At 37.1% G+C, this 22,392-nt stretch overlaps 1 protein-coding gene across 2 annotated transcripts in view; it reads left to right on the top strand.

The window, feature by feature from the left end:
* Positions 1-22,392, top strand: part of LOC116911684 (contactin-associated protein like 5-4) — a 465,842-nt gene that overhangs the window by 154,443 nt on the left and 289,007 nt on the right. For both annotated transcript variants that reach the window (XM_032915638.1, XM_032915639.1), the window contains exon 2: positions 11,688-11,792. In XM_032915638.1, the coding sequence (XP_032771529.1) occupies positions 11,688-11,792 (105 nt within the window). The remainder of the gene's footprint in view (positions 1-11,687; positions 11,793-22,392) is intronic.

The raw sequence follows: 22,392 nt of genomic DNA, 5'->3' as shown, positions 1-22,392 counted from the left end.
GGACAAAATTTTATATAGAAAAGTAGAACATACTGAAGCATTTTGCCAGGAGTGGGCTTTTTATTTTTAGTCTGTCCTGAAAAAAGTATCATTATCGAGTCCGGAAATGGCTCAAAAAGCATTACATTATATAAACTGCCAGTTATTCCACAGAGCCTGTAGGACATTTGCAGTCACATGGCTGTGTTTTCCATACCAGAGAACTTTGTTTGCTATGGCTGGGCACTGCTTGGACTAGGTCTCCCTCTGTCTTGCAGCATGCCAACTGGCTCTGTGAATACTACTGTAATAGAGCACAGTCCATCCTCTGGCCTACTGAATTCACTCAGGATTTTGACTGCTTTGTTATTTAAACTAGTATTTCCACAAGGGAAATACTGTCTTATTCTCTGGCTTCAATACATTTTTAAAACAATGCCATATTAGTGAATAGAAATGCCGACAGTGATGGATTGGGAATTTAGATACAAGTTGTATCCTATCACATTTTCAGTAAGAAAATTATATTTTCAGACTTAGAGAGATGCCCTATGAGCTATAAGCATGAAAACATGATTTAGAATTTGTAATATCCACTTAAAGCTAAGTCAGGCTGTGTGTTTCTATAACTTCACATTGAGGGGTAAAGCCTTGAGGATGTCAGGCACCACTGACCTGACCAACGGGCAGAGCCAAATAGCCAGCTTTGGGGTTAGTGAGTTTCTCTGAAAAAGAAAAGTTGAGAAGCAATTTCAGGAAATTCTTTCTTCAGAGACTTGAAGTTCTTGTCATACGGATCTTTCACTTGCTTGGTTTGGGTCATACCAGGATATTTCATATTATTTGTGACCATTGTAAAGGGTGTCCTTTCCCTAACTTCTTTCTTAGCCCATTTATTCTTTGAGTAGAGGAAGGCTACTGATTTGTTTGAGTTGGTTCTGTATCCAGCTACTTTGCTCAAGTAGTATGTCAGCTGTAGGAGTTCTCTCATGGATATTTGGTAACTTATACATACTATCATATCATCTGCAAAGAGTGATATCTTGACTTTCTCCTTTTCAATTTGTAACCCTTTGATCTTTGGTTGCCTAATTACTCTGGCTAGAACTTCAAGTACTATATTGAATATTTAGGGGGAAAATGGGCAGCATTGCCTTGTCCCTGGTTTTAGAGGGATTACTTCAAGATTCTCTCCATTTAGTTTGATGTTGGCTATTGGCCTGCTGTATATTGTTTTTATTATATTTAGGTATTGACCTTGAATTCTTATTTGCTCCAATACTTTTATCATGAAGGGGTGTTGTATTTTGTCAAAGAATTTTTTCAGTGTCCAATGAGATCATCATGTGGTTTTTTTCTTTTAGTTTTGTTTATGTAATGGATTATGTTGATGGACTTTTGTACATTGAACTATTGGTGCATCCCTGGGCTGAAACCTACCTGATCATTAATCATTAATTAATTAATAATCATTCTGATGTGTTCTTGGATTTGGGTTGCAAGACTTTTATTGAGTACTTTTGCATCAATATTCTTGACAGAAATTGGTCTGAAGTTGTTGTTGTTGCTGTTGTTGTTGTTGTTGTTGTTGTTGTTGAGTCTATGTTTGGCTTTAATATTAGTGTAACTGTGGCTACATAGAATGCATTAATTAGTGTTCCTTCCCTTTCTATTTTGTGAAGTAGTTTGAGAAATATCAGTATTAGGTCTTCGTTGAAGGTCTCACAGAATTCTACACTAAATCCATCAGGTCCTGGGGATGTTTTGGTTGAGAGACTTTTAATAACTGCTTCTATTTCCTTAGGAGTTAAAGTACTATTTAAATGGTTTAACTGATACTGATTTAACTTTAGGACTTGTAATCTGTCTATGAACATCGTCCATTTCATCTAGATTTTCCCAGATTTGTTGAATAAAGTATTTTATAGTAAGAACTGGTTATTTTTTTTTAAATTTCTTCAGTTTGTTGTTATGTCTTCCTTTTCATTTCTGATTTTATTAATTTGGATACACTCTCTGCGTCCTCTGGATAGTCTGGCTACAGGTTTATCTATCTTGTTGATTTTCTCAATGAACTGGCTCCTGGTTTTGTTGATTTTTGTATAATTCTTTTTGTTTCTATTTGGTTGATTTCAGCCCTGAGTTTAATTATTTCCTGCCATTTACTCCTCTAGTGTGAATTTGTTTCTTTTTGTTCTAGAGCTTTCAAATGTGCTGTTAAGCTCCTAGTGTATACTCTCTCTTGTTTCTTTAGGGAAGCAATCAGAGCTATAAGTTTTCCTCTTAGCACTGCTTTCATTGTGTCCCATAAGTTTGGAAATGTTGTGCCTTTATTTACCTTAAATTCTAACACAAACCATAATTTCTTTCATTATTTTTCCCTTGATCAAGTTATCATTGAGTAGAGAGTTAGTTGTTCAGCTTTCATGTATATGTAGGCTTCCTGTTGTTTGGGTTGTTGTTGAAGACCATCTTTAGTCTGTGGTGGTTTCATAGGACACATGGTATTGTTTCAATCTTCTTATATTTGCTGAGGCTTGTTTGTTTCCAATTATAGCTTCAATTTTGGAGATTGTATCCTGAGGTGCTGGGAAGAAGGTATATTCTTTTATTTTATCACAAAATGTTTTGTAGATATCTGTTAAGTCCATTTGGTTCATAACTTCTGTTAGTTTCACTCTGTCTCTATTTTGTTTCTGTTTCCATGATCTGTCTATTAGTGAGAGTGGTGTTTTTAAAGTCTCTTACTATTTTTGTGTGAGGTTCAATGTGTGCTTTGAGCTTCAGTAATGTTTCTTTTACATATGTAAGCATTATTGCATTTGGGGCATAGATGTTCAGAATTGAGTGCTTCTCTTGATGGATTTTTCCTTTGATGTGTATGTAGTATCCTTCTGCATCATTTTTGACAACTTTTGGTTGAAAGACTATTTCTTTGGATAATAGAATTGCTACTCCAGCTTGTTTCTTTGGACCATTTGCCTGGAAAGGTTTTTCAGTTTTTTACTTTGAGGTAATATCTTCCTTTATCACTGAAATGTATTTCCTGTATGCAGCAGAATCCTAGGTCCTGTTTTCATATCCAGCCTTCTTGTCTATGTCTTTTCCTAAGAGAATTGAGTCCATTGATGTTGAGAGATATTAAGGACCAATGACTATTGCTTCCTGTTATTTTTGTTGTTAGAGGTGGAAGTATGCTTGTGAGATTCTCTTCTTTGAGTTCCTTGTGACAAGATTAGTTCCTTGCTTTTTCTTGGGTGTCGTTTTCCTACTTGACAAAGATAGTTTTGATTGGCCATCCTTCTAATCCTTGTTGCTCTACCCTTTCTCCAGTATCCAACCTCTGCTTGCATAAGACAACTAGCCTTGCCCCTTCTACTTATATATCTTATATGTTCTATTATTATTCCCACTTCCCATCCCAAACAGGTCAGTATTAATAAATAGCATCTGATTCACATAGTGCCTAACCTCCTCTTTCAACATCCAGGAGTGGGTGAATGTAACTCTGCTTCATTGATGGCCCATTTTACAACAGGAATTTGAGCTTGTCGTTCTATTTTCTACTGAGACACATGATATAACTTTCAGGTGAGTCTTCTAGCTCCCTGGCCTCTAGCCCTACCACTGCTGGAGAAGAGCACAGTTCCTATGCTGAGAATGTGTAGTTGCGTCGTCACACTGTTCTACACACTTCTCTTGATAGGTTCTCTCACAGCCCTGTAGTTTCTGATATTCTTCCAATCATTGTCTTTCAGAATAGAACCTATTGCTTGCAGTATCTTATATTTTAAACCTAGGAATCATCCTGAGTGAAATCTCCTAGAAATTTTTGCTAAATTTAACCAAGCCATTGACACATTAGATTACAGAACGGAAATGAAAAGCAGTGCAATAAAGTAATTTGCAGAGAACAAAATTTTCTTTGTCTAAGAGTGAAAACAAAAGTCAATAAGCATCAACAGGAATTCTGGATATAGCATGGCTTTTGGTCACATCATTTCCAACAGCTATGACTATTTGCACAAGACCTATACAAAATGTATCCAGTCAAAATTCCAGCAAATTAATAGTGAGCTCCCAAACTTCCAACTCTATTGGAGGAGATATTGCCATTTGGTCTCTCTTAAGATTGGAGGTGTCATTCTCCTTTGGAGAAATACTTTCAGTGTGTTACTCTCGTTCCAGTAGATGACATTAAACCGATTGGCATATGGGCTGCACCTATTGGAGTAGGGATTATAAACAATAACCAAATTGAAAGTAAATATGAATGTAGGAGGGTGGTACTATAAAGAGCCCTCTAGGGAATAGGGGTAGATGTAGTTGTGGATGGATGTGATCATACACATTGTATAAAAGTACAGAACATCCAAAGAATAAAAATCACTAAAAATCAGTAGCAGTATGAAAGCACAACTGGGTTGTGGTGTATAATCCAATAAGAAAGGAAGTTATGTCTGGGATTGTGGTATATTCAAGGACAATCTGAAAAAGAAAGAGCTAAATTTACACAGAGAAGTCACTCCACCAGTCTTAGTTAACTCTATAGTACTGTGGTAGTTTGAGCATGCCTAGACCAGGGAGTGGCACTGTTTGGAGATGTGGCCTTATTGGAGTAGTGTGGCCTTGCTGGAGTAGGCGTGCCACTGTGGGCTTGGGTTTTTTTTTTTTTTTTGGTTCTTTTTTTCGGAGCTGGGGATCGAACCCAGGGACTTGCGCTTCCTAGGCAAGCGCTCTACCACTGAGCTAAATCCCCAACCCCGGGCTTGGGTTTTAAAACCCTCATGATAGTTGCCTAGAAGGCAGTCTTCTAGCATCCTTCAGATGAAGGTGTAGAACTCTTAGCTCTGCTGGCGCCATGACTGTCTAGAAGCTGCCATGCTCCCACTTTAATGATAATGGACTGAACCTCTGAATTTTTAAGGCAGCTCCAATTAAATGTTGTCCTTATAAGAGCTACCTTGGTCATTATGACTGTTCATAACAGTAAAACCCTAACCGAGGCAAGTACTTATGTGAAGGCTCAAAACAGACAATAGACAGACTCACATTCAGGCTGACTGAAAGTACACACCAAAAAAGTGAACTTCTGTGTACATGATGGCAATTACCAAGTTCCATCTCTCCGTGCTCATGGCAGTCTCCTCCATATTGCCCCTACTGTTATTCCTGACATCTCAGATCTCGACTGTTGACAACCCAGAAGAGTTCCACTTATTAGTCCCTATGTAAGATTGAGAGTTGACTCAGCATCCTGGCAACTGCTATTTTGCTGACCTACAGAGGGCTGCATCAATGCTGACCCCAGACAGAAAGCTCTGTCACTGATGACCTCAGAGAGAGTACTACATCACTGCTAACACCAGACAGAGTACTTCATAACTTCTGACCCTCAACTGAGAGCTGAATAATGCTGACCACAAACAAAGAGCTACCTTACTGCTGACCTCAGAGAGAGTTGCATCACTACAGGCCCACAGTCCTATATTTTGGCCCAAGCTATTTTCAGCCATACATGCAATTGTTCACAAGCACACATTTTAAGCTGTTTTATTTCAAATAATTATTGGCATTGGTGTTCAAAATTGACCCCTGGGTTTATGCTGCCTAATCGTCTGTTTTATCACTGAGACATATGCCAGTACTTTTTGTTAAAATGAAAGATCTGCTGCCTATAGACCTCAAGTCTGTGTCTGAGTCCACTGTCTTCATGGAACAAAAGAGTCTAGCTCTGACTGCACAGCAGGTGATGAAAAAGTCACATGTTCACATGTTGTGGTAAAGTGAAGATGGAAGTCAGGACAGAGAAGGTGAGATTCTCTGTGTTGCACTATAGACAACTGTTATCTTTTGGTCTCCTCATTATGAAGCCATTTGCCCTTGGGTTTTATGGGAGAGAAAGGAGATAGGGTCACATTTAATAGAAAAAAACACAGTATTTATTCTCATGGTTTGTTAAGTTAAATTATACATTACAATAATAAATAAAGGCAAAATTCTGAGTTATCACCTTAAACACCAATAAAGACCTTCAAGAGAATTCGTATTTTATATCTTTTACACAAAGTAGGTCATTAAGTATTCAATTCTAAGAGGAATTTTATCTTGCCAATAAATGCAAGTGAATCTCTTATGCTCCATATCCCTATATTCAGACAATTTACTCTAGTAATCAAGATGATACACACAATTTCACTTCAGTACCAGCTGTAACTCTATTGGCATTTTAAGAATAATGAACAAAATATACTTTGGCAACATTTGAAAATGCTACTTAAAGCAGCTGCATCTTAAACGTTGAACAGTAACTTCTTAAACACTGTGCTCATATTGCTGCTATCCTTTATTCTGTGTGTGCTCCTTCACGCTGTGAAAGAAGCTCCTTGGAATGTGGTGTTCTTACCTTATAAAGAGCAAGTCATCCCAACCTCTGCAATGTGAAGTATCAATGTTCTTGAGTTTACATGTAGATACTCAGAAACAAAAAGATGAGATTCTTCCATTTATCTGTTCTTACCTGTTTGTCCTCCCTGGGTCCTTTTTCCCCTTTGGGGAAGAAGGGTCAGAAATGCACTGAAGGAGAAAGCAGAGAGCAATGAAGATATGAAAGACTGTAAAAAATACATTGTTACATGTCAAGTATTTCTACTGTCAAGAAAACAACCTTATTTTAGCAATAAGATACATTAATGAGGGCTAGGTATTTGCATAGTTACCGTCCTCATCATTGTGACAAAATACACTGAACCCTGTATCAGAAGGCAAAGGATGAACAGAATGTCACAATGACCTATATGACCTCAAAATGTGCCTTCAGTTCTCCATTTCTCACAAGGAGGCTATACCATCTGAAGATTCAACAGCTTTCCAGATTCTAGTACCAACACCATGATCCTCTAGAAACATTTCTTATTCAACACTTAATATACATTACATAAATAGTTGGGAATAATGTCAGTAATGACAGTGTATCTCAGAAAGAGATGGCACTCATCCAGTGCTCGCCAGTGCACAGTAATATACCTATGTCCTGTTCCATGCTGGTCTGGTAACAGTCCTAGGTAGATTTTCTTTTCATCTTGTTCAGTCCAAATATTCTCATATGTAAAGTAAGTTCAAATGTCTGTCTGGTCCCATAGACCCAAATTCTTTGAATATTACGATGTATTGTTGTTAGATGGGTCAAATGTTGTGTCAATAGCATCTGATCTGTAAAAGCAGAGGTGTTTTTGTTCCCACCTTGTAGGATTGGACTTTTGTTGATATACAGATGAAGTATATATGGCATTTCACTTTGAAGTCAGAAAAGAAAATAGTGGAGGACTGAAGAGTTGGTTCAGCAATTAAGAGTGCTTGTTGCATTTCTGAGAGACCTGGGTTCAGTTCCCAGGATTGAAATCAGGCAGCTTACAGCAAGCTATTCCTTCTGTTTCTGTGAACCTACTCTGACTTCCAGAGATATCCATGAACATGTGTACATATCCACACAGAGACACACATGTTACAAAATGGAAATAAAATTAACTATAAGACAAAGAAAACAGCAAAGATGAGCTGTCATTTGCTAAAGAAAAATAGCCATATCAGGCACTAGAAAGCCTGGCATCATGGAACACCATCCAGGCAGGAGGATTATAAGTTGGAGATATTGGGATACCTAGACACCACCTCACAAAGAGAAACTCCCTCCAGATAAGGATTGTTCACTCTTTGACCTCCTTTAAGCTCATGAGCAGGCACACACATACACTCACCATGGACATGGTGGAGCAGGGGAGATTGTGCATTTGTGAAAGCACTTGGAAGCTGAAGAAGCAGAGGAAGCTATATTTGAAAGACAATGTATGGCAAGTAAGCTTACTGGATGCCCATAAGACTAATGAAGAAAGTGGTATTTTCTTTTTTTTTCCTTTTCAGTCAGAGCAACCTCTAACACAGTACATGTTGTGATCTCCTCACATAGCTTCTACCTCTTCTTTTCTACACTTCTGTTTCCTTGACTCTTAGCACAGAAGAACCATCAGCAGCACCGATATTTTGGAGAGTTTCATAGTACAGGAGCCAAATCCTAAGAATAAAACATTTAGATCTCTTTTGAGATGACAGAAGATAGCCCTGGAGGCTGTACTACTTCCTGCTCTCATGGAAACTTCATATTGACCACTTTTCTTCATCCTATTTTTATTCCATCATATAGTTTATACAGGATATGGCTCAGGTGACTTTCTACTTGGCAGACATAGAACACAGCTTGCTCTACTTGCTTAGATTGTCTTCTGACACTTTGTCAGGAAAAGAAATAGCAATTGGGAACTGCAAAGTCATAGGCCTGACCTACTCTCGATCATGGTTATTGGGTAAACATGGAGATGCCAGAGGGAACTGTTCCCTTATTCAGGATGGAAGGCAGGTGACCTCTCTTCCTTTCAGTTTTGAAATTTTACCATTTCATCATTATTTTGGGACATGAAAGCTTATTTCAGGTGGGTTCTTTAAGAGACATTCTTTGAACATAGTAGGTCTGTCAGGACAAGAAACTCAGTTTTTTTCTAGACCTGTCCTTTGGCAGAGGTTACTGTTCACAGATTTGCTGATGCCCAAAGTAGAAACATTTTCCTCAGAATGTCATAGATGGAAATAGCCAACAAAGAACATGTCTGCTGTTGCTGTGAGGTCAATAGATTCTTAGAGATAAGATCCTCATAAAGCTGTTGTTGGGGAGCACAGAAAGCTGGACAAGTGTTTTAAAGAAAACTATTTTGAGCAGTGCTAGACCCTTAGTGAATGTTTTCTAAGTTTGCCCTAGGGTATATCTGTTTCTGCACTTGCATTACTGAATGGTCTGTTAGTACCAAATGGTATGTGGCACTGTTTTACTCAGATCTATCCCCAGTGCCAATCTGAAGACAGACAAAAATAGAATTTTAAAATACATGGGATGTTTAGAACTTAAATGATTAGGTCACAGCTATATTTCTTCACTGGGGGCATTTTAACAATTTACCCAAGAGTTACAACTGAAAGGAAAGAAATTAAGCACAATGATCATTTTCTAGGTAATGTATGATTTAAACTGATTTCAGATGCTTCCATTCTGTTAGAATAAAAATACAAATGTGTAGAAACATGAAGTGGTGTTTGTAGTATAATACCTCATAAAAAAGGTTTATGGGATGGTAAGAGCCAGGTGCAATGTACTACTTATAAAGGTCATCTATGACATATAGAAAACTTATTAGAGCTTATGAGGGATGATTGCACCATGTGTGTTTGTGTGTGTGTGTGTGTGTGTGTGTGTGTGTGTGTATGTTTGTTTCTGTGTGTGTGTTTGTGCTCTAGTGTATAGATACACATATTTGCAAGTTAATATGAATTCTGATAAATATGCATGTCTGTGTCTATGGAACCCAGAGATCAATTGTGAGGGTCATTCCTCCAAATGCTGTTCTCTGTGTTTAAAAAAGAGTAACTCATTGGACTAGACTGCACCTCACACAGTAAGTTATCTGGATGGCAAGCAATGCCCAGAAATGTACTCGTCTCCTCCTCCCCAGTGCTGTCATTAACAGAAGGCAGCAAGGCACCCAGGATTTTACCGGGGTAGTAGAATTAAGGCATAATTATGGTTTCACAGCAATCACTTGTAAAATAAAGCTATGCCTCTAACTGTATCTGATGTTCTAATATTTTTATAACAAAATGTTTATAAGTAAGCACAGTGTTTGCCATGTATTTGTGTGTGTATGCGTGCGTGCATGTATGTATGTATGTATGTATGTATGTATGTATGTATGTATGTGTGAAAAAGGAGAGAAAAGAGAGACAGAGACAGAGAGGAGAGGAGGGAGAAAAGAAAGGGAGGGAGAGAGGGAGGGAGAAAGAGAGAGAGAGAGAGAGAGAGAGAGAGAGAGAGAGAGAGAGAGAGAGAGAGATTAAAGAAGTGTTTTGTGGGGTAGCTATCTAGCATTTTCTTGTGTTATGAGTAAAGCAGCCACACATGTACTATGTTTTCCTGTTGGCATAACTCAAACCCTAGAACCTTCAAGCTGCCCTGATTCTGATAATTTTCCTCTGCAGTTCCTATATGCCTCTGTTTCATTCTGTCAAACATTTTTAGATGTTTGCATTTGGGAAAAACTTGAAACACAGTTAACTATATGATTTTAAAACACACTTAAACAGGAATTTAAACCTGACCTGACATATCTAATTATTTTCCTACACTTACCTGAAAATTGGCTGGATAAACAATCATGATACTATGTAAATCTTCTTTTCAAATGTCAGATCATTTCCTCCCAAGATCCTGTACCAGAAAATTTATCTTGTGTAGCACACTTCAAATCTGTTTTGAATAAGATCTCTCTAGAGGACATAGAGTAATTTTTCAATGTACAAGAGAATCAGTTGGGTACAAAATGAAAATACAAAAAATGATAATTTAGATGAGCACAAATAATCAGTTATAAGATTAACTGACTTCTTGACTGATTGGTCCTTTCTCTTATCTCTACCTTCATTGTTCACCATCACATTCTTTCCACATACCTTTCCTTGAGTTTTGTTATATAGTACATTCATTAATAAAGACCCACAAAAACTCAAGCTACCTCGTGGAAGATTCAGAAAAAAATTCCTACAACTCATGATAACTAACTCCCCTAATCTGTCTTATAGTGCTACAACAGAATACCCAGGACGGAATCACTTATAAAGAATAGTTGTTGGCTGACATCTCTAGAGGATAAGCTATCAAGGTAGCACTATGTAGCAAGCGCAACACATTGAGTATTTTGACTGATGGAAAGAGGATGATAAAGTACACTTCTGAAACACTTAACCTACAGTGAGGGTGGAACTTTCAAAGATCCAGCCTCTTAGCATGGCATTAAATCTCAATGATAATTTGGATGAGCACAAATATTTAAACCAGTTATGTTTATCATATGCGCTAAGTGTGAAAAACAAGCCTTTTTGTCTGAAATCCTGTATCTATAGATTCCTGTGAACTTGTAGGCATATAACCCTGTTGTCAAGACATATATTCATCTCTGGCTTTATAGTTTTAGTGTTTATTATTATCAAAGCAGCCTTAGAATGTCCCTTACCAAGGAAGGATAGAAAGTTAGCTATTGAAGTTCCAATCCGTTCAAGATTATACAATATTTGAGACTATTTTCTTTCAGTTCCTGTAACATAAGTGAGGACATATATAAGTAGCACATTTTCCACTTGTTCACATAAAAGTTGCACTATGAAGTTTAAATTATCCTATTTTGATAGACACATTTATTGTAAGGGTCTTTGGAAGCTCAAATTGGGAGAATAAACTATGACCTCTAAGAGTCTTCCTTTTCATAGACTAAACCCAGACATGCTGTGAGACTTTACTCAAATGTTCAGCTAAAGAAAAGAATAGATAGCTAGGCTTTTAACTCAAACAAAACTGCCTGAGAGTTTTTGCTTACAATACTTACTAGTGTTGTAGGCTCAAACTCCTCTATCTTTCATTTTCTCTTCAATGAATGAAAGTCATACTATGTTTGAGGGGTTTGAGAAGTAACTGTAAATACTCAAACTAAAATTTTGCTACCATCCTTTTCCAGGGCAGATAGTTAATAAATGAGAGCGCCTACATTTTGTTTCTTTGTAAAATTTTTCTTGCTCATAGAATCTGACCTCTCCTGCTCTTGCTATCTTTTCAGACAATTGTGATGAACCATTGGCCTCCTTCCTCTCACCACTGGCTTTTTTCAGCTCCTCAGATCTCAATGGAAGATTCACCCCACCTCAACTCAACTGGAGAATAGGTAAGTATAGTGATTAATCCTGAAATCCATGTGTTAGATGAGGATATCCTAAATGTTAAGAAGTGAGAAAATCTGTCTATTCAGGGATAACATATAAAGTCACAGTTCAGATGGAAATCTAAATGATTAAGTCTATATCAAAAATGTTACAGGATATTTGGTAATACTGGAAGCCCTCAAATTGTATTACTTACTGCAAAAACCCATATCTAGTTGTAGTATGTTTCATCCCTAGCACACATTATTAATCCAGGAGCTTTCTGTTTATTGTTAACATAATTAAATAAAGACAACCATAGGTGTGGAAGTAGGACAAACACCCAATTGATAGGGAGCAAACAGAGAAAAGTACACAGAGAGTAAAAGGAAATGAGGAGGACTGATACAGGGATACACAGGAAATAGAGACGAGGGACAATCAGTTTGATATTTTTTTTCTTTGTGATGGCATGGAGAAAGAGAACTTCCTTTTGGGACATCTGCTGAGGATGAAGGTTAGCTAGGTGTTTTCTCTTCTCTCTGAGCTAACAGGCTTTCACGCCAGAAGCTGGCTTCCTAATCTTTATTGGTAAAATCAATGATTATCTTCTTGTTAAAAGCAACACAAAAATACTTTCCATCATGTAATAGATAGTCAACATATTCCTCCCACCAAGAAATCTAGCAATGCATTCTTTGTATTGTGTTGCTGTTGCTGCTGCTGCTGTTGTTGCTTTTGTTGTTTATTGAGGTGCGAAACCTGGAACCAAAGACATCATGCATGTTAGAAACATTCGTTCTCAAGGGGCCATATAGCCATTCTGTGAAATTCTGTGTATAAACTATCACTTGTTTGTCTACAGACAATATGTGAGTGTATATGCTTGCTTATATGTATGCAATTATGTATTGTGAGAAGGATATTTCTGAGTATATTTCTTGGGCATCATGCTCTCTTATGAGGAAGGGTGACTCACTAGCCTGAAACTTGAAGTTAGGCTGTCTGTATTACTGTGTATGCTACCCAGAGCTAGGATTACAAGGATGCACTACTATTCCTGTCTGTCTTTTTATCATGAGTTCTCTGGTATGATACACAGATTCTCATACTTATAGGTAACTACTCTATCCATTGAGCCATTCCTAGGCCTGTTAATTTAGTTTTCAGTCATCATAAGAAATACTGAATGATTTTTGGTTTTTTGTTTTTTAAATAATTGTTTTATTTGGTACATTTTATATGTCAGAATAAAGAGTTACCAAAGCATGCTTCATGACAAGTTAATGAAACGTTTACTAAAATATGTCAACACATTTAATTTACCAATAGATTGATATTACTATTTTAGAGTACATTTTTAATATGCTTAACAAAAAAGTAAGAACACAGATAGAGAATACCATGCCTAAGTACTTGGTCTGGTAAAACTAGAAAAGTTATACTTGACTAATCTCTAATGCAAAGTGAACTTAACCATATATAATGTTGGATATTTAGATGTATTTTGATATTGGTTTTGTGATGTATAGAGATTGATATAGAGAAATAAATTATTTCCCCTTTAAAAGAACCTAACTTACAAAATTTTAAAATCTTATTAGTATAACATAGTTGTTCTTGATTAAGAAGTAGTTAAGTGTCAGGTCTAGGGAGATGGGTCAGAGGGAAAAACATACTTGCCTTACCAGCATAGGGGTAGGAGTTCAGATCCCTAGAACCCGTGTAAATACGAAGAGAGTGTGGTAACTGCTTGCACCCTTAGCACTCAGGAGAATGTTGTCTAGGCCTAGAGCAAACTGACTAGCAAGACTAGAAAATATTAAGTTCCTGGATTAGAAAAGAGCTTTATGCAACATGGAAGGTGAACAACTGAATATTATTAGCTAGAGTTTCCTAACTATTCCTTTGAAAAAACACAATGACCAAAGGCAACTTAGGGAGGAAGTATTTATTCAAGCTTCCAGATTGCAATTCCTCATTGAAAGAAGCCTGGGCAGGATTACAAGCATCAATCTGAAGGCAAGCTGTTTGCTGTTACATTACCTTTAACCAAAGATCTCACTCACTTCAAAGGAAGTATAGCAGAAACCATGGAAGAGTAAAATGCTGCCTGATGTTTTTGTTACAGCCTTAGCTTGCTTTTTAATACACCCTGGAACCATGTATCCAGGAGATAATATTCATAGTGTACTAGCCTTCCTATATCTATTAACAGTAAAGAAAATCTCCTGAGACATGTTCTTAGGTATGATCTGGTCAATCAGTGAAGAATCCATTCTTTCGTGACTACAGAGTATGTCAGGTTAATCTATCTAGTGAAACATTAATGTCAACTTTGGGCCTCTTGACACATATATAGGTGCATGCACATTCACACACACACACACACATACACACACACATTTGTATGCACACACACATAAACACTTGTATGTACACACATCTACATTCACCACACTTATAAATGCATATAAATTTTTGTATACAAGTGAAGGATATCCATTGGCCTTTGCTCATTCATGCCCACTCCTCTCAACAGTGTATAACATGCATATATTAGGCTGACTATGGTAAATTTTCTATTTTGATTTACCTTTGCATTCTTGAATACATTTTAGTCAATTATTGAATTACTGATCTTTAAACCTTCAGTAGATTTGTTAACACTTTATGATTTTGAACACCACCAATTCTAATTTATATATTTGTTTATATACTTATAGTTTGTTTCATGCTATGTGTTAAAAGACCACTGTTATAATAGTATCAATAACTGAATATCAGTGTTTTAACATTTTAGAAAGCCATCTAAGGATACAGATATCTCTCACGATTCATTTGGTAGAAACAATAAAAACATTGCTTGTATACTGAACATCATTCTTTCTTTTATTATCATTTCCAAATAATACTGTTCAGCAGTTGTTTATTTAGCATTTACTACATATCATATATTAGAGAGAATCGCTGTCTTTTTATACCAAACCATGAACTCCTATGGATGATATGCAGGATCCTCTGGAACCGAGTTCTTTCAATGTAAAAGAGCTGTACTAGACTAAAAAGCTATTGGTATAACATCCATTCTAATAATCCAAGCTATTCTTGTAAATTAGTACCAACTTTTATTAGTTGTTTTATTTCATTATCATATTACTCCATAGCAACACTACTGTATAGTATGAATTGTAACATTTTTCAACTAATTATAGTTACTGGACTTCAGGGAGATGGCATAGTTTGCCCAACATCATACTGTAGGAAAATACTTGGGTTCAACCACAACTCAACTAAATTCAGGATTTATGCTTATTGCTGCTGTAATAGCATCTTGTTTCATTATCAAAGTTGGAAGAGGGATGGAGCAGCAAGAAAAATAGCTTCAAAATTAACCAGCCAGAGCTCACATGTTAGTCATGATACTCTGGTGTTCCATAGGGGTCAGCAAGCCACTGGCTAAGCTCAGAGTTACATCTTTGCCATAGAGGATGATACCTGTCATGCAATATTACTGAAGAGCTAGATTACAAGCCCATGTTGAGAAGAATTTTAGCACTGTGAGACAGAAAGCTAGAAAACAAGCAGTGAGGCCTCGTTTTTACTTGAAGAACAAAACACATGTTGAGTCATTTTAATACAGCTCTAGAAATGGTTCAAAGTATAATTAGTCTATCTCCAAGGACCCTTATTCATTTTGGATCTAGTTTTAGGCCACTTACCTCTTTCCTAGACATGTACTGACTGGAGACAATATCTCTATAGTGATTAATTATACTTGATGAATGTACAAATCAAACTGTTTCTGAAAAGTTTTTCTAATTTTATTTTCTTAGATATTTTATTTATTTAAATTTCAAATGTTATCCTATTCCCCCCTTCCATATTTTCCCCTCCTCCTGCCTCTATGAGGATGCTCCCACTTCCACCTACCTACTCCTACCTCAATGTTCTGACATTCCTCTACCCTGGGGAAATGAGACTTCACAGGACCAAGGGCTTTTCCTCCTATTGATGCTGGACAATGCCATCTACTGCTACATATGTGGCTGGAATCATGGTTCAAATTAGGTGTACCCATTGTTTGTTGGTTTAGTCCCTAGGAAGTCTTTTGGGGTCTTGTTGTTTGATATTGTTTTTCTTCCTATGATTTTACAAATCCCTTCAGCTCCTTCAGTCTTTTCTCTAACTCCTCCATTGGACTCCCCTTGTTTAATCTAATGGTTGGCTGCAACCATCCTAATTTGTATCAGTAAGGCTCTGGCAGAGCCTCTCAGGAGACACCCATATCTGGCTCCTGTCACCAAGCATTTCTTGGCATCAGCAATAATGACTGAGGTTGGTGGTTACATTTGGGATATATAACCTGAATGTCAAACTAATAGTTTAGGGTAATTAATAGGCAATGCTTCTTTGACTTTTCAGAATTACCTTTTATATGTTAGACACTGTACTAGAATTTTCACACATGATTGCTCAAAACAGATAAGAATGCTATTTTTAAAGAATTGATTGTTTGAAGAGATCACTCAGTTGACTGTGTGCTGGGTTCACAAACATGTGAACTTAAGTCTGTTACCCAGATAAAAATCTAGAATGGATAGTATATACTCAGTAGCCCAAGCATTGTAAAAGGTAAATGGAATTAGGGGGAAAGTTGGGCCATGGTAGCCATGTAGTATAACCAAATCAATGAGCTTTTATATCAGTTAGAACTTGCCTCATTAGAACAAAAATCATGGGGGAGGAATTCAAAGGTCGCTTACTCTTCCTAAAGACCCTACATGCTATGAAGGGTGGCTCACAACTACATGTAAATACAACTTATATGACTAAGATGCCATCTTCTGGCCTTCATGCACATCACACACACACACATACACACACACACACACACACACACACACACACGCAAATATCTGGGACATATATGCATAAATAAAAATAAAATATTTTTAAAAATAGTTTGTATTCCCTTTGGGAATTAAATGTATAACCTAAGAACTTCAAGAATTTAAAATGTATACACATATGAGTGGATAAAGTAATGAATATATGTGTATGCAAATATATACCTACATAGGAAATATATATGCATATATTATGATTATATTAGTTAAAAACATGAAAGCATGGTAGCATTCTGAAGAACAGATTTTTTTCCTGTGAATGGACACGAGAGTGCAAGCTAAGAAAAAAACCACTCAGTATTAGCTGATACTGAAAATTTCAGAAAAATGTTTTTCTTTTTCTCACACTAGATTTATGTCCTGTTCATAAACTATGAAGGCTCAAAATGAACGAGAGTCTGAAAATCCCTACTTTATATGTAATCTTTTAAATCTTTCATTTTATGAATAGACAGACATCAAATATACCCCCTCTAGTTCCACAGGTACCAAATGCTGTATTTTCTGATAGCATCAAAGGTATCAAAGAACTTCTCCATTAGTACAGGATTGTGTATTTAGGAATTCACACTTTTTGCAAGCTTATGTAACATATAACTTAAAAATATTGTGGCAGAAGGTATTGCTGCTTTGCCTCACGTACATCAGGCACCTTCCACAGAGGAATGTGCCTCATTTCCATTTCCAAGGTGACAGATCTTCAACACAAGGAAGAATGCCATGGCTATACCACAAATTCACCAAGAAATCTCCTCCCACATCCTCACTCTACCCAGGGGCACAGTCTGCATGTCTCTGTCCAGAGTATACTTATAACATCAATAATGTACAGAGAAGTAAATCTGCATAATTCTTATTAGCTCAGTAATTTTCCCTATGGTGTTATTGAGGCAAAAGAAGCAATTGTATATTAATTTTATATATTAATAATTTGACATCTATGAACCCTGTAAAACGGTTACTGCAATTAGTTCATTGATACAGACTTCTCTTCCCATACTCTATTTGGGTGTACATTTTGTGGATATTTGTTTTACAGCCTTGACATATTTCAAATGTACAGTAGCAGATTGTTATTAATAACTCTGCCAACTGTGCCACTGGAACATCAGAATTTTTCTGTTGTTACAGCAGCTAGGTCTTTAACTCAGGCTGGCATGGATATTACTTTGCAGATGAAGATAAACTTCTGATCCTCCTTCCTCTGTCTCCTCAGTACTGTGATTATAGGCTTTTGAGGACATACATGAATTATACAGTGCTGGTGGTCAAATCCTGAGTAGGCACTGCACCAGTTATATGTCATTCTCAGCCCCTTAATGTAGTACTTTGCATAATGGTATATAATTACAGCACCCTGGTTTAGTTAATTACATTCATTTCTGTCCTTCATGTCTCTGTTCTTTCCAAAATCACTACCTCTTGTAGATATCTAAGCCCCAGTTTTGACACATGCATAGGTACACTCAAACATAGCCATCTTCCCTAAACTAGGTTAGAACTCGTAGAGACTGGGATTATGACATATATCTGTACAGAATTTTTCATTTCCAAGGACATGGCTGAAAAGTACAAAGCAATAAATAAATTTCAGAGTATGATATTTGGTCAATTACAAGCCATAGGTCTCATACAAATGTAGAATGACCACATCAAGAAACATACAACTCATTAAGAATGGAAGTGAGAAGACAGAAATGTTTAAGAAGTATGAGGTCTTGAAAAATGAAGGAAAAAGGAAGTATTATAATAAATTTGCAGACAGGTGTAAAACTAATTAATGTTTGTATTCATTAGGATTTTCTAGAAAGATAGAAAACTATATACATATATATTTACCCATGCCTATGAACATATATGTAAAGAAATACGATATATACATATTTGTTGTTAATAAATACATATATGTAAAGAAATACAACTAGGCATATAATATATGTTACAGATATGCAGGAACAGGCTCTTTGTGGAACTTGATCATGTGGTCACAGAAGCATAAAAGGACCCCTTGATCTTTCTACAAGCTAGAGAACCTGGGAAGCTAGTACATCCTTGTGAGCTCAGAGATCTGAGAATAGAGATAGTTGTTGGAATAACTCTTGAGCTGCAGCTTGAGAATGGGCAACTGTCTCTGAAACTCTCCAAAACAAAAAGTGTTTGAGACTGAAGTCCTGCTGGGTAAGAGAAGGAGAGACCAGGTATCTCAGTCACAGGAGATGGTGCAAGTGCATCACTGCTCGAACTCCTTATTTTATCTGATCCTTGAAGCACCGCATGTCATCTTATCAATAGATGAAAATTGAGCCACCCCACTAAGGGTCATGATTAAAATGCTAATTTCTATCAGAAATATCCTCTCATACAACAGGAGACAATATTTTAGAAGCTGTCTGGGTGTTCCTTAACTAAATCAGATTGACACTTGTAACTAAGCATCACCATATCTTACATGCTGCCAAAAGTCTACAGGAAGGACTTTCATTAGCTAGCATGTATCTTCCTTCCTGGTTTCTGAAATCTAATCATTCCTCAAATAGAAAAACTTGTGATTTGCAAGGACAGCTGACTTGGTTTGGACAACTAAATAATCAGGATGGAAGTGTGTTATAACAGAGCCCTGAGATTTATTTAGTTTTTCTTTTTTTGTTTGTTTGGGTTTTTTTGTTTGTTTTGTTTTTCTTTTATTTTACCTTTCCTTTCATTGAATATTTTCTTTATTTACATTTCAAATATTATCCCCTTTTATGATTTCTCCTTGGGACACCCCTATCCCATCCCTTCTACCTCTGCTTCTATGAGGGTGCTTACCCCACTGTCTCCTGCCTCCTCCCCTGGTATTCCCCTACACTGGTGCATCAATCCTTCACAGGACCAAGGGCCTCCCTTCCCATTGAGGCCCATGGCCATCGTCTACTACATATGTGGCTGGAGCCATGGATCCCTCCATGTGTATTCTTTGGTTGGCGATTTACTTAATCACTAGGAGCTCTGGGGTTTCTGGTTGGTTGATACTGCTGTTCTTCTACGGGGTTGCAAACCCCTTCAGCTTCTTCAGTCCTTTCTCTAACTCCTCTACTGGTGACCCATTCTCAGTCCTGTGGTTGGCTGTCAGCATCTGCCTCTGTATTCATCAGGCTCTGGCAGAGCCTCTCAGGAAACAGCTATATCAGGATTCTATCAGCATGCATTTCTTAGCACCTGCAATAGTGTCTGGGTTAGGTAACTATATATGGGATGGATCCCCAGGTGTGACATTCTCTGGATGGCCTTATCTTCAGTCTGTGCTCCACGCGTTGTCTCCATATTTCCTCCTGTGAGTATTTTGTTCCCCCTTCTAAGAAGGACTGAAAAGGTTTTCTTAACAGTCTATTGAGTCATGTGTGTTCCTGTTGCAATAATTATCATGTTCATGTTTCTTCTGTGTTGTGTCAACCAGCTTTGCATCTGAGTGTTAGAAATTGTTATTTTATTTTCCTGAAGATGAAATTCACATTGTAAAAGTCTCATTTCAATGAAATTCTGTTCTGCAGACCTGGAGGTGCTCAGTAGCATTTTCTGAGACAATGTGTAGAAACAAACATCTGTTTACTCCAGACATGGCACTTTTGACTCCAAGGTAGGAGTCCACTCAAATCTTACTCAATGAATCATTGAATGTCTTGTTCGAACTACTGTGGCTGGGAAATCACTTACTACAACATTAATGATTCATTAGAAATGAAGCCCTGAAAAGCCCAGCTTCATCCCTCAGACAGTTCAGCTGATCTAGAGGTCTTCTCCTTCTAAACAATTATAGAGATTATAACATCTTGGAGGGACATTGTGAATATGAGTTGCTCCTAGAACTTCATGAGACCTGTGAATTTTGCTTATTTTCTGACTCTTTTAAGTGTTCCTCCTCCATCCAAGACAGACATTTTAATTCAGATTTTTTTCTTTTCAACAAACTGTATTCTTGCACTCAGACACGCTAAACCATTTGAAATAGGGGAACAGATTTTCCTGCAAGTTCTGGACATCATTTAAAATATTAAAATCCCCTAGGGAACACATAAAATCCACTATGCACTGAAAATATTTATTTCCAATGTATAACAGCAGATTTGAGTATATTCAAGTCTGACTATAAACAGGAAGAAAGCATACAGCTGGTAAACGTATACCAGCACATAAGGACCAGCCAAAATGAGAGGGCGAATCCAGGAAGGCTATGATCCATCCACAATGCAAATAAACAGTTCCACTGGGAAATAAATAAAAGTAAAATAAAAATAGCAACCTTAATGCAGCTGTTATGTAAATCAGGAAAGATCTGTCATCCCAGCTTGGGAGTTGAAGACTAGATGGTTAAAAATCTTCCTTAACTCCCAGAATTTCACCTGTTGAGGGGGGTTAGCAAATGGAATTTGTTCTATTCCTTCCACAGCTCCTCAACCTCTTACAAGGAAAATGAAAAGGAATAAAGTGCACTAATCACTTTTGAAGGGTCCTGGAAACAGCTCTAAGCTAATGTCAGTGGCCATTCCTTAGTCAGCCAAGTCAGTCTACATAATTAAGGTTTAGGTAAGATCTCTGTGGGTTAGATGTTTGTGCAGAAAGATTTAAGTTGGGGGATTAATTCAGCTGGGCTTTCACAAACTCTGTCAATAGGAAATTCAGGATCTATTTGCCAAGGTTCAAACTGCCAAGATGTGATTTAGATCTTGACAATTAGGGGAAGAATTTTAGGTACCCTGTGCAATTAAAACACAAATAACCAGAGTTCTTAGCATCCAAAGGAAGAGCCTTCATGAATGTCTTTCCAATGAAACAGAGTTCAGAAATAATCTTTAACATTAACACTTGAAATTTTAAGTCTGTTCCCTCACTCGCATACATATTTTTAGATGTTTGCATTTAGAAGTACAGATCATATACCTATGTCATGGCAGTTTATTTACATGGCGAATTTGGTTCTTTTATATGTCATCATCCCAAGTTCATGGTTGAAAAAGGCTTAGAGTTCTTAACTCTCTATTTTGGCAGAGAATAATACACATACCACACTACACATAAACACACACACACACACACACACACCACACACAATGCAACATATACAACACAACACATACAAGCAGACCCAGCACAAAAAATAGACCATACTCGCACACAGAAAACATATTCACATACCTCACACAATTCATACACCAGAACATGTACACACACACACCCCAGAAATTGCACACATACCACCCTGGACCATACCACTCACAGACCATACACACACACATACACACAAACACACAAACACACACACACAAACACACACACACACACACACACAATGCAACATATACAACACAACACATACAAGCAGACCCAGCATAAATAACAGACCATACTCACACACAGAAAACATTCACATACCCTACACAATTCATACACCACAACATGCACACACACACACACACACACACACACACACACACACACACACAGAGACCAGAAATTGCACACATACCACCTTGGACCATACCACTCACAGACCATACACACATACACACACACACAAACACACACACACATAAACACACAAACACACAAACACACAAACACACTCACACATATCATACCACATCATATCTCACACATACACAATACACCCACACACATATACAAAATGACATATTCATGTAATACAACAACAACAAAAACACACATACACACGATC

This window comes from Rattus rattus, chromosome 10 (genome assembly GCF_011064425.1).
Source record: "Rattus rattus isolate New Zealand chromosome 10, Rrattus_CSIRO_v1, whole genome shotgun sequence".
NCBI classification, from domain to species: domain Eukaryota; kingdom Metazoa; phylum Chordata; class Mammalia; order Rodentia; family Muridae; genus Rattus; species Rattus rattus.
The sequence above is the reverse complement of the archived record's forward strand: the minus strand, read 5'-3'. Positions and strand labels throughout refer to the sequence as shown.